The 22097-nt window shown below is 29.4% G+C and overlaps 1 protein-coding gene across 2 annotated transcripts in view; it reads right to left on the bottom strand.

The window, feature by feature from the left end:
• LOC124489863 (latrophilin Cirl) overlaps window positions 1-21678 on the bottom strand; it is a 33044-nt gene extending 11366 nt beyond the window's left edge. For both annotated transcript variants that reach the window (XM_075734708.1, XM_075734709.1), the window contains exons 1-2: window positions 21075-21678; window positions 11960-12556 (exon numbers count right to left, since the gene is read on the bottom strand). In XM_075734708.1, coding sequence (XP_075590823.1) covers window positions 11960-12311 — 352 coding nt within the window. In that variant the 5' untranslated portion in view covers window positions 12312-12556; window positions 21075-21678. The remainder of the gene's footprint in view (window positions 1-11959; window positions 12557-21074) is intronic.
• Window positions 21679-22097: the final 419 nt, after the last annotated feature.

Here is a 22097-nt window from a genome sequence, read left to right as displayed (position 1 = left end):
GAATGAATGAATGAATGGATGATGATGAAAACTAAAGAATCAGTCTCAACTCAAGTCATCATCATCATCATTATGATGACAAAAAAAAATAAAATAAAAGAATCTCATTCATCGTAATCGGATCTATCACAGTCACAGATATCACGTAGAATGCGTGTAATGAATAATGGAACATAATGATGATGATGGAATCAATTGTTGTCAACTTTTTTTCTTTTTTGTTATATTCTATGAATAATAATGATGTGAGTAAATTTTTCATCAAAATTTTAAATAAAACCAAAAAAAAAAACCAGAAAATTCAGCCAGTACCAGTCTATTTGATCATAAACATTTCATTAAAGGCTTAAAGGTTTCCTATAGGATTTAGAATTAAAATTCAGGGAAAAAAAATGGAATTTCAATTTCAATTCAAGAAAAAAAAAATTTGAATTGAAACTTCGTAATGCAATATATATTTGAAAAAAAATTTTTTTGGTCAATCAAATGTACACACAGGTGGACAAAAAACAACAACAACACAATGGAATGTTGAACATTTCAAAATTTGAAAAATCTCGCCTTCACAAATGCGTGTGTGTGTGTTTGTCTAAAATATGGTCTATATAATTCTCTCATATCATCGGTGTTTTTTTTTGTGGCTAACCTATGTGCTTTGTTGCTCTACATGTGGTCAACAACAACAACAACAAATGATTTGATTGTCCGGTAACTATCGATATGTGTTTTATAGCGAGCGAGCGAGCAAGCAAACGAATGAATGAACGAACGAACAAAAATATTCCATATTGATCGACCCCATCAAACAAACAAACACAGTATGTAATGATGATGAATTTTTCCAATGAATGAATACAACAAATGGACAACCCAAATGAAATGAAATGAAATGAAAAAAAAATCAGAAATCAGAAATCAGAAATGATTCGATCAGAAACATTTTCATTTTCTACCATTTATAGTGTTGTCAAATCCTATCCAATCCATTTCATTTCATTTTTGATTTTTGATGATGATGATGATGATGATGATGGTTCAAATCCAATGAAACGAAAAAAAAAAACATTCATTTACAACAATTGAATGTTGGTGGTAACAAATTTTTTTTTTTAATTTTAGCTAGTAATGAATAATAAGAAAATACATATCACCAAGATGAAAAAAAAATACTTGATGATGAAGAATAAGAGAAAAGATGTCTTCAATATTTCTCATTCTCTATTTAATAGATAATATATCACAAACATCAGCAGGATATCTTTATCTAATTGAACATACACACACATAGACACATCACATCACATTCAGTGATTATTATTCGACATCATAAGAAACAACAACATCATCATCATCATTAAATAGATGTTCATTTCATTTCATTATTGGACACACACAATTGATGTGTACAATTTGATAAATGTGTATGTATGGATGTAGATGGATGTATGGAGAGAATTAAATAAACATCAAACACACACACACAGTATGTTCATCATTATAATCGTCCAAGCTAAATTAAATAGCAGACAACAAAAAAAAATTTGTCAGCAATTCAATGATGACGGTGATGATGATGATGATGATGATGAAAAGAAAATATTCGTCCTATGGCCACACCAAGTGTAGATCGAAAAAAAAACGATCCATAATTAATGAAAAAAAAAATTGAAAATAAATGAATTGAAAAAGGTCAACACGGAATTGATTCTTATGTATTAAAAAAAAAATTGATAATGTGAATCGGAACCACTAATGGAATTCAATGGAAATATAACCGATGATTAATTAGTGAATAATGAAGCCAGGAAAAAAATGACGTGTGCGTGTATGTGTGTGTGTGTTCGAGTGCAATGAAAAAAAAAAGAACCGAGGGAGATTAAGAAATGATGATGATCTTCATTTTTTTTTTAAAAGTCAAATAACATCACAGTGTGAGTTAATGAATCCACCACCACCACCACCACCCTCGGATAATAAGTCAAGTATTTTGAAACAAAATGACATAAGAACTATTAAAACTGAAAAAAAAGAAATAACAATTCGGTAATTGTTTTTATGCAGTTGGATTCATTTCGTTTTTTTTTTATTCAATGTAAAACGGATCATCATCATCATGACCATCTCATTTCTATGTATGATGCGATTTATATGCGAAACGAAACATCAAACAAAACGAAACGAAACGAACAACGAACAACAACACATATAATGACAACAAGATAAAGAATTGAATGATGATAATAATGGGATAATAAGACATTGAGAAAATAACATAATAAAAGAGAAAAATGAACGAGATGAAAGAAAAAAGCTTAAAAAAAATAGGAGGCTTAATCAATTAATCATTTATCAATTTCAATTATACATTCAACAATGGATATTAGCAGTAGTTATAGTAGTAGTAGTATGATTATGATGATGATGTTCATGTAGTCTCTGTCGATCATCATCATCATCATCATCATCATCATCATGATAAACAGAAAATATCCAAATAGATTCGATATATAATCGGATTTTCAGGAAAAAAAAATTCCAAACATACATTACATTTGTATGTAATGGATAGTATTTTCTTGTTACTTTTTTAGCCATTTTCAATGGTATATATATATAAATCGATGAAATCGAAACAAACAAATACCAATATATACAATACGAATAGATCAAAGAATAAAAAGATCAAGATTTGAATGTAATGATGATGATGATGATGATGATGATGAGTAATGGTAATAATAATAAGATTTGTATATGTTTGATGAGCCTATGTTTTTTATTTTTTGTTCTTTTATTCTTGAAAAACACACACACACACATAAAGCTCATCGACATGATTTTTCATGAACAACAGCAGTATAAATAATGTGTACATGTAATGTTTGAAACAAGAACAAAGATTGATCAGCACCAAAAGTAAAGTAAAGCGAAACAAAAACTTCAAAATGGACAAGACATAAGAGAGATAGGTCGGTTGGTTGGTTGGTTGGTCGGTCGGCCGCCTTATAAGATGAAAGATCACCATCAAAGACATGATGTTGATGATGATGATGATGATGATTGTTTAAGCATTGTTATTGCTTGATCGAGAATAATGAAGAAAAAGAAGAAGAAAAAAAAACATCAAGATCACACTGGTTTTTCTTTTGTATGCATGTGTGTGTTTATTTGTGCATATTTTAGTGAGGGCCGGATACCCAAAAGAAAAATGATTTTCAAAACTAATAACATCCATTTGATTGTTATGGTATTCATTTTTGGTGATGATGGTAGTGGGTACTAGTAGTAGAAGTAGCAGTGGCAGCAACAGCAGCAACAGCAGTTTGATACATCAAAATGATTGGCAATCGTGTGAGATGGTCAGGCCCATCTCATGTTATACGGATTAAAATATTTTTTTTCTTCTTCATCTTTTTTTTTTGTTCTGTTGTTCAAGGATAACAAAATAAACGTCCATCAAATCTATCATCATCATCATCATCATCATCATCATAAGGCAGTAATGTCCACAATGATGATAATCGAGAATCACATTGTGGCCAACAGAAATCAGAAATGAAATTCAGACAACCACTCAGATGATAATAGTCTATTTTTTTTTTTTTTTTTTTTGGTTGAAAAATATTATTTGAATGAAATAACAAAAAAAAGAATCATCATATAAAGGTGGTGGAAAAAAAATTTGGTCCTGTAAAAAAAAAATTTGCCCACAGGGCCAGATGATGATGTTCAAAAAAAAAAAAAAAAAAATTCCGCGTATAGATCATGATCATAATAATCAATTGGGCACATCTGGCAATTTCAAATTCAAATCGAATGAAAAAGAAAGAAGAAAAATCTTTATTCACCAAAAAAAAATTTGTCCGTTGGGCGTTTTCCGTTTTTTTTTTCTTCTGTTCACCAATAATAATAATAATAACCATGAAGAATACACAGACACACAGACACTGAAAAAAAGAAATTTGTTCAAAACGGAAATTGAACAAATTCTTGTGTAGAACTACGTAACAAAAAAAAAAAAAAAAAAAAAAAAAAATTTGAATAATTATTTAGGCGTTCAAAATTCAATTCGTCAGACACACTAACACATACATGATTGATTTTCGTTTCAATTTTCCATTCAAATGATGAATCATACCTGAATATCAATTGATTTGATTGACAAAATTAAAAAAAAATGGCTATTTATACATCACCCGATTAGATGTGATCCATTGATTTTTGTTTTTGTTTTTCGTTTAGATTAATTTTAAGAAGTAAATACTAATCATTCAACAGTCATCAAAATGGCTAAATTGTGTATCATCATTATCATCATTAGTTTTAATTACCATTTTCTACACACACACACACACACACACAGATACTATTACCAGCACCACACAAACCATATGGCTTTACTATAATAAATTTTTTTTTCGTTTTTGACTCCATCCTGCTTTGCTCTGTAAATCATCCTCAGAGGTAACAAAAAAAAAAAAAAAAAAATTTTTATCCAAATGCACACTAAAAGATTAACTCGAAAAAGATTGTGCAAATAAATTAAATGTCATTTAGCTAAAATGAAATGTGAAATTTTGTCCTAGTGCTATGTGAATGTGTTATTCTATAGCAATGAAAATTGAATGAAAATGAACAAGTCCAAAATTCATTCACTGAGATCGAAAATGAAAAAAAAGGAAAAAAAAAATTTGTAAGATTAACGATAGAATCACCATATATACGTATATATTTAATGATGATTCGTAGTCGAATGGGCTCAGCATGACGGACAAATATATATATATATCTTTGAAGATAAAAAGCAATAGACCAATGGCCAAGTAAAGCGAAAAAAAATTGACAGCCAAAAAAAAAATTGAAGGTAGAACCCAACAAGCAAATTACATTAAATGATCTCAAATGATGATGATGATGATGATGAAATAAATTACGAAGAAAAAAAAATCTGGCTAAAATTGTCTGACTTGGCTACTTGTCCAAATGTGTGTGTGTGTGTGTGTATGTGTGTGTATACGACACACACACACAATTAAAATATCCAACAAATGTCAACTCGGAGAAAAATTATGTATTAATAAATGTATGAAAAAGATGGTCATTTTTTTTGGTTTTCTTGCAATAAAAACCAAAGAGAATGAATGAATGAGTGGTAGCAATTAAGCAATGTTTATGTAATAGCTAGTAGTAGTCACATAAAAATCATCAATTCGAATGAATGCAGGTGGAACCATTTCTGTTGTTGTTGTTGTTGTTATCGTTAATTCTTATTATAAGCTGAAAAGGTAATGCAGTAGAGTGTGTGTGTGTGTGTGCGTTTGACAGAATAACTTGTGTTTGATGAATGTATTAGATTCTGTACGTTTTTTTTTTAATTCGCTAGAAAAATAAATGATATGTAAAGCAAAAAAAAAAAAAAAGAATTTGATGAACAGAATTGTGTGTGGAAAAAGAATAAAATTCTTTATAATTTGACAAAATCAATTCTAGAAATGAAGAAAAAAAATACAATTCACGAAAAAACGTGTGTGTGTGTGTGTGTGTATGATTGTTCATTTGAACAACTAAATTGGATACATGCAAATTTATATATACAGCATGTCCAAAATGAATTCAATCATCATGATCATCATGATCATCGTGATCATCATCATCATTAATGATAATGGCGTCGGCGGCATTGTCGGCCATTCCTATTGAATTAGTAGATAAATAGATGGATAGATAGAAATCATACACAACACAACACACACACAGACACATTTGAATCTAAATCTTGAATAATCATTATCAATAATAATGATAATAAATTCATTTTGCACAAAAAAAAGGAAATTGAATACGCCATTGATTATGATTATGTTTCATACCCTATTCATATCTCACAAACAAAAATATGAACAACATCAAATCACATCTTTATTCATTGGATTGAATGATTAATTGAAATATATATGTGTGTGTGTGTAGGATAAATAATGGCAACAAATCATCATTTTATTATTATCATCATTCTACATCGATTATCATTATCATCACATATGTATATATATATATGTTCGGTTATTGAAACATATTCGTGATTATTGAATAATAACAATCTAGGTACTAACAGAAACGGTAGTAGAATGACCTGATTGTTTAAACAATGGGAAAAAAAATTCATATTTTTTTTTCATTGAAAATTGATCATTCCCATCATCATCATCATCATCATCATCATTCATCCAATCCAATTCGATTGATCAATCACAGAGAAAAAAAAATATCCAATTGACCATAATGATCATCATCATCGTATTTTTTTTTTTTTTTTTTTTTTTTATGTTTTGTTTTGAGATCCAAGAAGATCATTATGATTTTTTTTCCCATTGTCAATGACGACTACAAACAACAATACAAGTGACAATGGAAGAAAGAGAAAAAAAAATAACCAGAGAGACTCGCCCAAAATAGGAATTTTTCGTTTTTTTTTTTTTTTGTGAATTGATCACATGAATGAAAATATGGGCTTTCGTTGTTCGTGGTTGGTTGTTATTTTGGTACTTTTCTTTTAACAACAACAACAACAACAACAACAGCAATAACAACAACAATAATAACGACAACAACAACAACAACAGAAAAGAAAAATATTCTTGAAAGCAAAGCAATGAGAAAACAAAAAACAATAAAAAAAATGTTAAAATCAAAGTTTAATATTGCATTTTTTTTATTATTAACACTATTCTTTCTGAACTTCCTACCAAACAAACAAACAACTTTATATCGATTTCAATTGTCAAATCTAATCGTAATCGATCGAAAAAAAACGGGTTAACTTAACATACACACACACACACACACACACTATGACAGAGTCTAGATGTCTGAATTTTTTTCTGATGATTTGTTATTGCATTTATAGCAATAGTAAACAAACAAAAAAAAGACGTACGTTATTCACTATAGAATTCAACCGATTCTAATTTCATTTTACTTTATTATGATGATGATGATGAACAAAACAAAACAAAACAAAACAAAAAAAATTCAATCAACCAAGTAAAACAAACGATAAAATCATTTATTCATTCATTCATTCATGTCTATCTCTCACCATAATCATCATCATCATGATATAATACACTAAGAAGCTGTACAAGTATATCTAATAAAAGTTTAACGAAGTAATTTAATTAGAAAAAAAACTTAGTTCAATTATAATGATCATGATGATGATGATGAATAAATTGATTAGAATAATAATAACCATGCAAACAGAAACGAATCATACGAAAAAACAACAACAACAACAATATGGTTCTCTTGTGGATCATGTTTTTTTTCCTGTTTTTCTTTTGTTTTTCTCTTTCATTTTTTTTACCCAAAAAACAAAAACGGTTTAGTTATTATGATTGTTATATTAGAGCAAATGATATCATCATCATAATCTTGTTGTTTTTAGCCAGAAATCTCTGTGTCTGTGTGTGTGTGTGCAGCAAGTACAGACACAGAGAGATAGACAAAGACATGTGGGCCAAAAAGGTATGTTTAATTAATTAATTTTCTATCGCCTACACACACACACGAACCAGATGAATATATTTATAATTATAATTACATACATGACAAAATGGCTGCCATTTTATTATTATTATTATTCAATTTAATAATAATAATAATGAATCTGTGATATTAATTTATTCAAATCTGGTATGGAATTCTAAACAAAAAACAACAGAAAACGAAAACACGCCATAACAATAACAACGAATCAAACGAGCAACCAAAAGCACCAAAGTCTTCCCATTCACACATTGTATTGTAGTTGACTGTTGTTGTTGTTGTTGTTGTTGTCATTGGAATTGATGATGAATGATGTTTAGTAGTAGTAGTTCCAGTGAAGAAAAAAAAAAGTCACGAAAAAGATGTATTCATTGATTCATTTGAAAAATGCAAAAAAAAAAATAAAACAAATGGAACAACGAAAAAATTACAATGGAAAAAAATTTGTAAGATCATCATCATCATCATCGTAAAAATGTTTTCTTCAACATTCACTTCTTCAATTTCCGGATGTGAAAAAGAAGAAGAAGAAGAAAATGGGTAAAAGTTGAGCAATTTTCAAGTTTTTCATCATCATCATCGTCATCATCGTCATCATTATTATTGCATACTTGAATGTGGGGGAAATAAAAAAAAAAATTTTCAAGTTTCTTGTCGCTTGATTCTGGCTGAATTTGTGTATCAACAAAAATTCAGCCAGATTTTTGCTGAAACAGCAAAAAAAAAAATTATCAAGTGTGTTGTAGTGTGTGCATCATCATCATCATCATCACATCACATCACAACGACAAAGAAAAAACAGGTCGTTTGGAACAGCAACAACAACAACAACAACAAGAGCAAAAAAAAAAATTTGAAAATTTTCATTTCAATTAATTATCTTGGCAAGAGAGAGAGAGAGAATTATTTGTTTTCATTTTTTCCATTTCTATGGCACCAGAATATTTGTCATGAACCACCAAAGATAGAAAAAAAAAATTCAACCAAATTCTTCATTCATTCATTCATTCGCACAAGTCAAGACAAATGAGTATTGTAAATGGAAAATTCCTATTTCATTGATCTTGACAACAACAACAACAACAACCGATAGCTAGAGAGTCCAATAAATAACATTTGAAAATAACGATGATGACAAAATGAAAATGAAAAAAAAAAGAAAATTCTAGTTAAATAGATAGAATTCTACTGAAAAAGGATTAGCCAACTACAACAACAACAACAACAACAACAACACCAACAACGACGACAAAATGTTTATTCCATTTTCAAATGTAACATTCTTTTCCATTCATTCATTTTTGGTTTGTGGAACAGCAAAAAAAAAAATATTCGATTTTTGGACCATTCAACACGCAAACAGCATTCATACTGTCATCATAGTGTTTTTTTTTCTCTGCAAAAGAATGAAATAAGTCGAAAATTAATGAGCCCAAACACACATACACACACATTGAACAACGAAACAAGATGAAAAAAAAACGATAATTAAATCAAGCAAACAAACGACCATAAATGATAGAAGGAATGAATGAATGAATGAATGAAATGGAATGAGGGGAAAAAAACATCGAATAAGAATTCTATTGACCAACAACAATATACAATATTATCATTGTTAACAATGTTGGTGATGCTTGAAAAAACCAACCAACCACCCACCCACCCACACACACACACACACACCATATATACAGAATATGAGATTATAAATTGGTCGGTGGGGTTTTTTTTCTTTTTTTTTTTTGGTTGGTTAGTTGGAAATGTTTTACAGAATTAGAACAACGAACCAAAAAAAAAAACCATAGCCAGGCGACCAAAAGAAAAATCAACAATGGTTAATGGCCATTGTTAATCTTCATTAATTTAGATAGGCACACACATTCCATACATTGTCCAATTGTTGTCGATTTATTCTGTTGGTCAATATATAACCAAAACGAAAGAGCAAAAAAAATGTCATACTGTTACGCAAACAAAACACACACACACACACACATAAATCGACCACAAATCCTCCATCCAAATAATAACCAATCACCATATCAACCAAAAAAAATAAATAAAAATATACAACACCACAACCATCAAATAGAATCTTTTCAATCAATAAAATAAATTCAAAATCACACATTTCACTGGAAACGAAAATCACTGGAAACAAATACAATACAAACACATGAATGAAAAGTGTCAATATTTCATTCATTCATTTTTTTTGTCCATTTTCATCATCATCACATCATTCAAAATCATTTGGGATTTTGTTTTTCCAGATGATTTTTTGTCGAAATCGAAACAAAACAAAACAAAACAACAACAACAACAAAGAAAAAAACAGAGGCGGTGTCGGCTAAAATGCACAAAGTTTTTTTATATCTAAAAAACTAAACTAAATTGAACAACAACAACAACAACAAATTATAATCAATGAAACAGAAATGAACAAAAAAATTATTTAGGCTGCCTAATTTGAATTTTTTCATCAATTCTTTCGCGTTGCATGCTTTGTGTTATACGTGTTTTTTTTTCTCTCCATTTGTTCATTCGTTTGTTGATGAAACTTTTTTTCTGTTTTTTCTGTTGTTTTGTTTCCATCATCATCATCATTATGGATGATGATGATGATCGAGTTTTTTCTTTTTCACTGCTAATATTTGTATATTACCTGGCTAGGATTATGCTATACACACACACACACATTTTTCGTATTTTGGTCGGCCAACTCCTTGTTGTTGTTTGCATAAAAATTATTATATTATTATTACGACGAAACACAGAAAAAAATATGGAAAATATTAGTCCACAATATATGGACTAATGTGCTTTGTGAGTAAAAAAAAAAGCGAAACAAAACAAAACAAAAATGGAAAAAAAAATTCATAAATTGTGTGTGTGTGTTTGCATATGTCTAAACTGAACATGATCATCATCATCATCATATATATCAGTGGGAGAAAGAAAGAAAGCAAAAGAAAATGTTCAAGATCAATGATGATGATGATGATTTTGTGCGACTGTTGTTGTTGTTGTTGCTGTTGATGTGTTGGTTTCTTTTTCTTCGCCAAACAGCAACAATCAAGCAATCAAAGGAAATGTAAAAAAAATTGCTAAATGATTTTTTATCTCAATCTCTTTATATTTCTCTTGGAAAATGAAAGATAAAAAATTTTTTCTTTCTTTCAAATCTTAAAATGAAATGTCAAGATTCCATTTTTTTTTTTTTTTTGGTGATATTATTATTATTATTATTGGCCACTAAATAACCAAATAGATAAAATGTAATGGATGGATCGTCGTCGTTGTTGTCAAATGTCAAAAGATCAAGCTACTATCAATTGATCTATATAACCACACCATATGGGTATTTTTATAGCAATTGAATGAATAAAAAAAAAATTTGACTATAAACCAAATGAATCAAAGTCAATCAGTTGAATAATTTTCATCATCATCATCATATGACATGATGATGATAATGGTAGCACCCAGAAGTAAAAAAAAAATTAAGAATGGATTGATAAATTTGACTGCAAGAACAAAAAAAAAATGAGTGATGCTTCAAATCATCATCATCATTATGGTTTATTGTTCGAAACATTTTTTTCCATTATATTACATTAAAACACATATATAATTTCACATTGACAAATCTATACATGTAATGATGATGAGTGTGTATGAGAATCTACACTACAAAACATCAAGAATATCATCATCATCACCATTATTACATCATTTGACATGTTGCCTAGTCAAAAATACAACAAAAAAAAAACAACGAATGTATCAACTTGTAATATATACAATCACCACCGCCACACTGCCACTATTTTTCAATTTGCAATTTTTTTTGTCGTTTTTTTTACAATGACAATTCTTTGCTGCTGCTGCAACATTGTAAATGACAAAAAAAAATAATAATAATCATCATCATCATCATCAAGATGATTATAAGATACAGTGCGTGTAATGAAGAAAAGAAAAGAAAAGAAAAAAAAATTGACATGCGAATAAAATATGTAATTATATCATTCTCTCATACACACACATACACACTGGCGGAATATTGTATAAAATGAAAAGAATAAATGTGTTGATGACTACTACTAGCTATTTTTGTGGGCGATATTTTATTATATATATTGATATATTGAATTTATGGATTGATGATTATTGGTGTTTGATGAACATCAAAACTACATGGTTTACATTTTTTTCATTTTCATTTTTTTTTCATATATCGATAAAAGTTATATAGATAGATCACCATAATAATCATCATTGAATCGAATCGAATCGAATGAAATGAAACGAAACGAAATTTTTGATGATGATGATGATGATAGAGAAAGGAAAAGGAAAAAAAATGAAAAGAATTTTTTCAATTAACAAATCAACAACAACATACCTGAACGACGTGCATCGACAATGGTGATGAATGATGATGATGTAATAAAGAACAATGCCATTATGGTTAGATAGCATTGTATTGTTATCGACATTAAATAATTTGATGATGATGATGATGATGAAAGATTATTATTTACAGTATCGATTGTTGTATATCGATTATATCGATTTGTGATTATATGATTTTGATTATCATTAGTATTATTAGATGATTGATTTTTTATACATTTCATTTTTGCCATTTTCATATGTGGATAATCGTTGGACAATTTTGAAGAGCAATTATAATGAAGATGATGCTCGTCGAATGATGATGATGATGATGAACGTTGTTGTCGTTGTGTAGACATATCACAAAAAAAAAATTTTTTTCCTTTCTCCGTTAATCAATCGTTATAATCACACCATTGAATCGATTTTTTTTTATCCCAAATGCAAGGCGTTGTAGCATATATGACAAAAAATTTCGAATTTCAAAAGAATCAATCAAATGGATCAATGTCCAAAAAAAATGTCCAAATTGTATTGATGAATTATGGATTAAAAATGTTGACAAGGTTCCCCACCACAAAGAAAAATGAAAATTTTCATCAGGCTAAATATGGAAAAAAAAGACAAAAAAAAGGGGAAAAAAAGATAAATAATCAATCGATATATTCAAAAGCCATATTGTTCTATGATGATGATGATGATTAATCAAATGTGTGTGTGTTTCATTTTCTCTTTCTCTTTCCAAATATGCAAGCAAGCAAACAAACAAACATCCATGATGATCATAATTATTATCAAATAACGGAAAAATTAAGACAAACAAACGAAAACAAATTAGATTACACATTTATATAACTCAATTAACTATCTGTGAATCTGGTTCGGATTCATTTTTTTTTTGTTCATTTCTTTTCTTACCAAAAAAAAAAACAATTTTTTTTGTCTGTTCATGCCTTTTTTTCTGATAACATCACAATCACTTGATGATCATTATAATCATCATCATCATCATCATCATCACTTGATCGTGATCAACGCCCGTGTAATTTTGTCTTTATTTTTGCTTTTAAATGTGTAAAAAAAAAAATAATCGACAAAATAAAATGAAAAAAAAAATCCAAATCTAAATCTAAACCTGTGTGTACGGCGGCGGTGGTGGTGGTGGTGGTTGAGAGAATCAAAACACGAGCCAAAATGGTGGAAAAAAAACCACCAAGAAAAAAATAATAATAATATCGGCATTCTGTGTATGATCATCATCATCATCATCATCATCCACATTGAACACAGTGATGAATGAATTTATTTCAGTGCACAAAGAAAAAAAAATAAAATAAAATCATCAGCCATCACAACCACAACCACAATCACCACCACCACCACCACACATTAGTCATCATTATACGTTTATTATTTGAAGATTTCATTTCATTTATTCCAATGTTACACAGTCATCATCATCATCATTATATGATGATGATGATGATAGAATTGGATTCGTACTGCCTATTTATCCAATGTGTATGTGTGTGTGTGTGTGTGTGTGATGTGAAAATGCCAACAACACACACACAAATACAAAGTGTTAATCAACAACAAAAGCAACGTGAATAAGGGAAACAACATCAAAAAGCACAGTCATCCATCCATCCATCCATCCAAAAAAGGTGTTGCCCATGTAATTCTTGTTGCCATTGAAATTTTTTTTTTTTATTTTCAAAAGTTTTCAAAAATTATTATTATGAAAAAAATGTTCGCAACGATGATGATGATGATAATTCGTAGCCATATGGATTATATAAATATGTGTGTGGATGGATGATGAATGAATGAATGGTGAATGGCCAGGCAATGAAAAAAAAAGGATGATGATGGCAATTTGACGAAAAGCACACAAAAAAATGGCCACATTTTTAAACATCAAGATGATGATGATGATGATGAGATTCAATTTTTATCTCAACGACTTACGACGACGATGCCAAAATCACTTAAATATGGCCATTGGCCCCCATTTTTTTTTTTTATTTAATCTTGTATAGAATATTTGGTTGGACAAAAATGGATGATAATGGCCATTATGATTATGATTATGATGATGATATTATTTTAATGTAAAAAAAAAAATTTAGGTTCACCTTTCAAGGTATTTGGAAAATTTTGGTTTTCCACACTGGAAAATGTATTTAAATGAACAAATAGAGCGAATAAAAAAAAAGACAAAAATTGATGATGTGAAATGACAAAAAAAAAACATACACACACACACACACACACTACACACGTGAATAATATTCATAATTGAGCAATTAAGATTACACCTTGGTGGTTATTAATATTTTTCTGATGCTTTTTGGTCAATGCAATACAAGATGATGATGATGATGATGATAATAAAACAATTTAAGCTCATCAAGATATGGTGGTGGTGGTGGTGGTAATAAATCCATTGCATTGATGGTGAAATGGTGAAAAAAAACCATGAAATGATAGATTGGATTTAGATGATGAACAACCACTATCTAACCAAGTAAAAACAATCCGGATGAATGTATATAGATAATCGACGGTCATTTTTTTTTTCATTGTGTATGTTCATTGAAAAAACCAGTAAAGTTTTTTTTTCTTGGTTATCATCAGGTTTTTTCACCTATTCAAATGGCTGAAAAAAATCAAGTCAATCAAGATTCGGTTATGGATACCCCCTCTTTCCCGTACACTTTTTTTTTACTGTAAAAGAGAGAGAAAAAAAACCCAGGTAAATACTAATTGTTTTTGATGTTGTGTTTTTCACCAGAAAAAAAAATTGGCCCCAAGAATGAAAAGAACCGAAAAAACATTTACAGTCACGAATGTGATTAAAGAAAAATGAAAAGATGCTGCTGCTGCTGCCGCTGCTGCTTCCAGTGTTTCATTCAAACACAATGATGATGATCATGATGATGATAATGATTATGATGAAAATTTTAATCGACTTTTAATAATAATAATAATGATACTTGATGATGATACACCACTACTACAACTATATACAAGACAATATATTTAACAACGGATAATGATAATGATGATTCTTTGTGAACATTGATAAAAAAAAATTAAATGCAATTAAATCAACGAATCTTGTTCTGGTCATCATCATTGGACATTGAACAAATGATCAAGATATCATAAATTATCATCATGATGATCATCATCATTGATATGGAGAAAAAAAAAGAATGTGGCCAACATTTACTTTCGATAGAAAAAAAATTCATTTTATGATCATCTTCGAAAAAAAAAAAAATGAAAATGAAAATGAAAAAATTTTGATTTATTTACTTGGCCATAATTATTGCAATCATAATCACATCAGAAATGTCAATCAAATTTCATCGTCATCACTGTTGTTGTTGTTGTGGTTATAAACATCTCGTAAAAAAAAAAAAATTTTTAATTGAAAAAAAAACATGAAATTTTTCAACCTAAGATGATCATCATGATGATGATGATGATGATAAAGTTCACTTTCTCTCTTTAATAAGTTTTGATGATTGTGGCCTAATTCAAAAAAAAAAAAAATGAACAACGAGTAACAGCGTACGATATGGTTGATCAAACAAAACAAAATCCAAAATCAAAATCAAAATCAAAATCAACATCAAACAAACAAACAAACAAAAATGAGTGGTTATCATTAACGATTAAATCTATCTATATGTACCAATGAAACATGATTATGGTCATGGTTCACCAGGAAAAAAAAATGACGTTTCAAAAATGGCGTACACACACACAGACAAAATGTGAATGAAATAAGTGATTAATGCAAAAACACGACAATGGTCAACAACAACAAATAATAATAATAATAATGGACGAATGGTCACCCAAATATGGAAAAAATCATTTCAAATCAATATCATTATCAGTATGGACCGGTGAATTCGTTATATGTGTGTGCTGTATGCGTGTGTGTGAATGTATATGTTCAGAATCGGGGCGAAAAAAAAACCACCAAAAAAAAAATTCCAAGATAAAACATCTTTCATCATTCGAGCCAGAAAATCTAATCATCCTCATCATTATTATTATTTCAAATGATCAAATAAATTTCAGCATGGATGATTATGACAATTCATTTCGGCGTTTCATTTTCCTATCAATTTTTTTTTCGTTCATTGGTATAGATTTTTGTAATCAAACATGTGTAACAAATAAAAATGTAAATCGCTTAGCGGTGAAGAATGACTCACACACATAAACACACACACACACACAGACGCTACTGAAACGATTCTGTATTAAAATTCTGAATAAATAATATTCGATGTAAAAGTAAGTGAAAAAAAAGAAATAATGGAAAATGAACACACACACACATGCACACAGATTGCATACAGCATGTGTGTGTGTGGCTGCTGTTGATGTTATTCATTCACCGTAAGATACAGAGTGATCCAAATGGAATAACCGGAATATGAACGAATATATAAAAAAAATGAAAATAACATGAGACCATCAAGGGAATCATCGTTCATCATTCTACATTATGATGTGCAATCGGTCTGTATGTGTCATCGTTTTTTTTTCATCTTAGCATTTTTTTTCTTCAATTTTTTTTTTGTTTTGTTTTTGAAACTGATCGATTAGCCTCTCTTTGTATGTCTATTGATGATGATGATGATGATGTGTTTTCACATACACACACGATTCTTTATTCTCATCATTCATTCATTCATTCATTACAGTGTAATTCTGCAGTCATATTCTTTGACTTTTTCTCAAAAAAAAAGTTCAATGCTGGTGATGATGATGATGATGATGAATTTTTTTTTGCACTTGGAAAAATGATAAAAAAATTAAAAAAAAAATTCTACATGACAATGACAGATTTTGGCTAAAATAGAGAGAATTTTGGTCGGATGGAAAAAAAATTAGTAATGATCCAAAAAAAAAAAAAAAAAAATATGATCCATTCATGAGAAGAAAAAGCGAAACAAAAAAAAATCACATTAACGATGATGATCCAAGAAGAATCCAGTTTATAAAATGGATCGAAATATGAATAAAACAGTAGTGACAGAGCAAAAAAAAAAAAAAACAAAACGAGAAAAAAAACGGATATAAACCAGACACAAACTTAGTGAGAATATTTTCTTCATTTCATTTGTAACCAAAAATGAATGAATTCAAATGAAAATGAAAGTTTCACATACACACACACACACACACACACTTACATAATGAATTTGATACTGGGTTTTTTTCAGACATAATAAAGAACGAACAAGAAACAAAAAAAAAGAGAGACAAAAGTCATTAGTGTGGGTAAACCAGAAATAAAGAAAAATCATTCGAATCCATTTTCATCATCATCATCAGTCTAGTTTCAATGATAACAACAACAACAACAACAACAGCAATCAGACAAAAGACAAATGAAAATAATCAGGCTAAGAATTTGTCCATTTTTTTCATCTTAAATCTCTTTAGTTCCTATCTATCTATTCTTTTCTACAACATTGAAATTAATTCGTAATGAATGATATCCAGGATGGATGGATGGATGGATGGATAGATAGATAGATAGAAGATACAGAGTAATAAAATTATCGTTTCGTTCTTGATTTGGGCTTGTTGTTGTAGTTGTAGTTGTAGTTGTTGTTGTTGTTGTTTTCACAATAATAATAATAATAACCGAAAAACAAAATGAATCAAAAATGATGATCATGATGATGATGATGATGTTATGTCACGAACAAATTAGAAAAGATAAATTTCTTTTTGGCGACAACAACAACAACAACAACAATAATAATAATAAACTAGAACAACTTTTTGCAGAAAATTCAATGACTATTTACCCACCACTCACACACACACACACACCCCCTTTCTGATTTCATCGTTATTATTATTATTGTTGATGATGATGATCTAGTTTGATGGTCATCTAGGATTGGTCACTCTTTATTCTTCTTCTTCTTCTTCTTCTTCTAAATCCTACATTATTTTTTTTTGGTTTGGTTTGGTCCACTTGATTTCGTGTGTGTGTGTATGTGTGCATGTTGTGTTTGTGAACAAGAAGTTCTAATATTTGGGTGACAATAACTTAAAGTCATTATTATTTTATATATACAAAACAAAACAAAACAAAAAAAAACAACAACAATGTCAATGATTTGTGGTCATGCAATGTCCAGTTGTTGTTGTTGCTGCTGCTGTTCTTGATGATGACGATAATAATAATAATAATGAGTATTCCCATTCATTCACATTCTTTCTTCATTTCACCCGAACACACACATTTGAAGAATCGTTCAATTTTTTTTTTATTTTTTTCAATGACCACACACACACACACACACACACACGCATACATCTGGAACACAATTGGTTCATCATCATCATCATCATCATTAATGATCATCAAGGAAGGATAATATAAGAATCTTGTTGTAAACAAGAGTATAACCAAAAAACCAGCTTGCAAAGTGAGCTTCAAATTTGAAAATGGTGAACATTTTTTTTGTTTTGTCTTTCTTTCGATTCTTTTTGGTATTTTTTTTTTGATTGTCGGAAATTTTTTTTGTTGTTGTTCTTTGTCGGAATAATTTAAGAACAAATTAGGGCGAATCATTGAAACAAACACACACATGAATTGAACTAAATGAGTTTTTTTTTGGTGGTGGTGGTGGTGGCGGCGGCAAAACTAGTGGAATGTATGTTTATTTGGAGCAAAAAATAAAAAAAAATGTGAATTTGACCCTCACATGGTAAAAAAAGCCTTCTCCATATGTGTGTGTGTGTGTGTGTGCGGTCCATATATACAATATATAAACACATGGAAGAGGGAAAGAAATAAACATAGTAATTATGGGAAAAAAAAGAAGAATCGAAAATCGAATCAAAAATTGGTGGCGAAGGTCGTGCTTGCAAAAAAGCCGGACCAACAAATAACAACAAACAAAATGAACAAAATGATCATCAATGATGATGGTGATCATCATCATCATCAGCATCGGCATCAAGGGCCAGAAAACAAAAACCAGCCGGCAATGTTCACAAAGCCAGCCAAATGAAATGAAATGAAATGAAGAAAAAAAAGCCTAAAGCCTATTTCATTGAATCGGAAAAAATTTCCTGTTAAAAATGAAAAAAAAACAAAATAAAATGTCGACCAGTAGCACGCAATAATGATAATATAAAAATGATTACGGGCAAATGATCAAACACACCAAAAAAAAACCAGAACAAGAAAAAATCATGATCATCATCATCATCAATATCGTACAAACAAAAAACAAAACGAAAACGAAAAATCATAAAAAAATGGACCATTCATTTGTTTATTATTGGCCACCAAATCATCATCATCATCATTTGCTGTACATTTGTGTATGTGCGTTTGTCTTATCACGATATATATATATATTGAAATACCGGTAAAGAATAAAGAATGCAACAAGCAAACAAAATACAAAACTATTCAATTACACAGTTTACACTATCTTATTATATTCTCCCGTTATAATATATATTCGTCTTGTCTTGTCTTGTCTTATTATTATTATTATCAGACTAAATAGTCGAGGCAATATCATCGTCATTCGTTTTACATTCCAACTATGGCTGTTTGTTGTTTTTTGTTTTTCAATTGAATGACCAAATTGTATTTTGTTCGTTCATTAAACTAAACACAACAGCATGGGATAAGTAAACATTGACAAGATATATATTGCGAACGAACAAACAAAAACGAAAACGAAACGAAACGAAACGAAACTAAATTGGTACCATTTATATTATTACCATAGTAAGAAAAAAAGAGAGACGAAAAAAAACGCATTTAAAAATGACAAAATGGTCTATTTCGGTGGAAAAAAAAGACTCGATGGACCTGAAATCCTTATGCTCATTGCTTATTTTATTGGTGACACTGACATGACATGACTACTATATGATAGACAACAACAACAAACCAAAAAAAATGTAGACTGTAGGATAAGAAACAAACACAAATTGCAAATTGGAATGTCTTGAAATGCAATCATCATGATCATGAAAAGATTTCGGATCAAGATATGATGATGGCGAAGATCAAACTATTCATTCATTCATTCAATATACTACTACAACTACTACTACTGGGGGCCATACAATTTATTTGAAACCAAATCAAATCGAATCAAATCCATAACAAATAGGAGATAAAAAAAAGGCGAGAGTAAAGTAATTAAACATTTGAAACATTTGATTATCATCAACAAAATAATGATGATGGTAAAATGTGAATGGATAAAAAGTTTAATTTTTTTTTGTTTGTTTGTTTTTACAAATGTGTCTGAACTTAAATGTGTTATATTATAAGATAACAGGGAAAAAAAATGATGTCTGTTTTTTCTGCAAAACACAGATACCCGACGATGACAACTACGACGAATGAATCGAAACCGAAACACACATTGGTCATGATGATGTGATCACTGATCACACACACACACACACATAGCAGTTGTTAATATACAAACAAACCATGTTTTTAGAAATGGATACAAACATTTGCCATCGATTTTATAACAACAAAAACAACAACAACAACAACAACAAAACATCAGACAAATGTTGTCATAATGTGCATTATTATGTAATAAATTGAACTTTTAGTTTCGATTTTTTTTTGCAGACTATAACAACAACAACAACAACAACAACAAGTTATTGCTGTATGTGTTCTATATTTATTATATATTGATGTGATGTGATGTGACCACCAAAATGTCCATGTGGTGCTGTTTTTAAATAATAATAGAGAAAAAAAAACTTTGATTAACTTGCACACACACACACACAGATACATTGTCCTTCATATATTCATGATGATGATGATGATGATGATCCAAAAATCAACCAATAAAATCATCATCATCATGCATATATTATTATTATGCAACAAACAACAAAACCAAAAAAAAAAAACAACATACATATAAAGCCATTGGATGATGACAATGACAAGGATAAAACAGTATATTTGGAACATTTACATTCGAAATATAAAAAATGGCACACACACACATATATACACATCAAAGGATCGAAATTTTGTTGTTCTGTTAGATGACAATTATATTTACCTTTTTCGAGAAAAAAAAAATGAAAAAATTCCTTGTTCTTCAAATCATTACTACTGATGTGATTACATTTCTGGGCTAGGCATACATGGAGCAGCTATAAAACCAATATATAAGAACATGGTGATGATGAATGAATGAATGAAAAAAAACATGCTGTACCATAATCATTGAATCACATTATATAAACAAAAAAACCAGAAAAACAAAAACAGAAACAGAAATAATACATAACACCAGACACAAAACACATATATATACAAAACGGATGAATTAAAACAAAAAAGTGGATGTGTTGTGTATATACGATGATGATGATTATTTTGGTGTGGATAAAGACGTGAATGAACCTTTTTTTTCTATAAAAACATACACACACAAACACAGTCGATGAATAGATTGGTGAATGGAAGAAAATATTCGGATACAAAGAAAAAAAAATAAATAAAGAACACACATAGACACACACAAAATGTCATGAAAGAATGACATGAACATAACCAATAACCGAATGGTGGATGAGAATCCCACTTGTTTGTATGAATCCGAAAAAAAAAAAAATTTTCGCTACAGTTGTTGTTAACAGACAGACCAACAGAAATGGTATGAAATGAACGGACAAACATTTTAGGATCCTATTTCTTCATTCAGTTCAGTAGAAGATATTACTGAGAATGTTTATTTGCTAGTGGCTGTATCTATCCATACACACACAAACACACACATGTTTGAACGTCTACCAAATTTCTTATACACACACACTTTGTTGTGATTCTATCATGATTAGAAAATTATCTTCAACTTTAAAAAAAAATGGTCATAGGTTTCAATGTTCATGTTGTTTTGTTGTAGTAGCAAAATAATAATAATAAAAAAAAAATTCAAACACACCACTATTGATCTATGGATACTAGGGTGAAAGAGCGTGCCATATGTGATTTATTTCATTCATTCATTCATTCTGTATATATTTTTTTTTGCAATACAATCGATTTTCCGGTGAGAAATAATGATAAAGAATGATAC

This window comes from Dermatophagoides farinae, chromosome 10 (assembly GCF_024713945.1).
Source record: "Dermatophagoides farinae isolate YC_2012a chromosome 10, ASM2471394v1, whole genome shotgun sequence".
In the NCBI taxonomy this organism is placed as follows: Eukaryota; Metazoa; Arthropoda; class Arachnida; order Sarcoptiformes; family Pyroglyphidae; genus Dermatophagoides; species Dermatophagoides farinae.
This window is presented reverse-complemented; position numbering and strand designations above follow the sequence as displayed.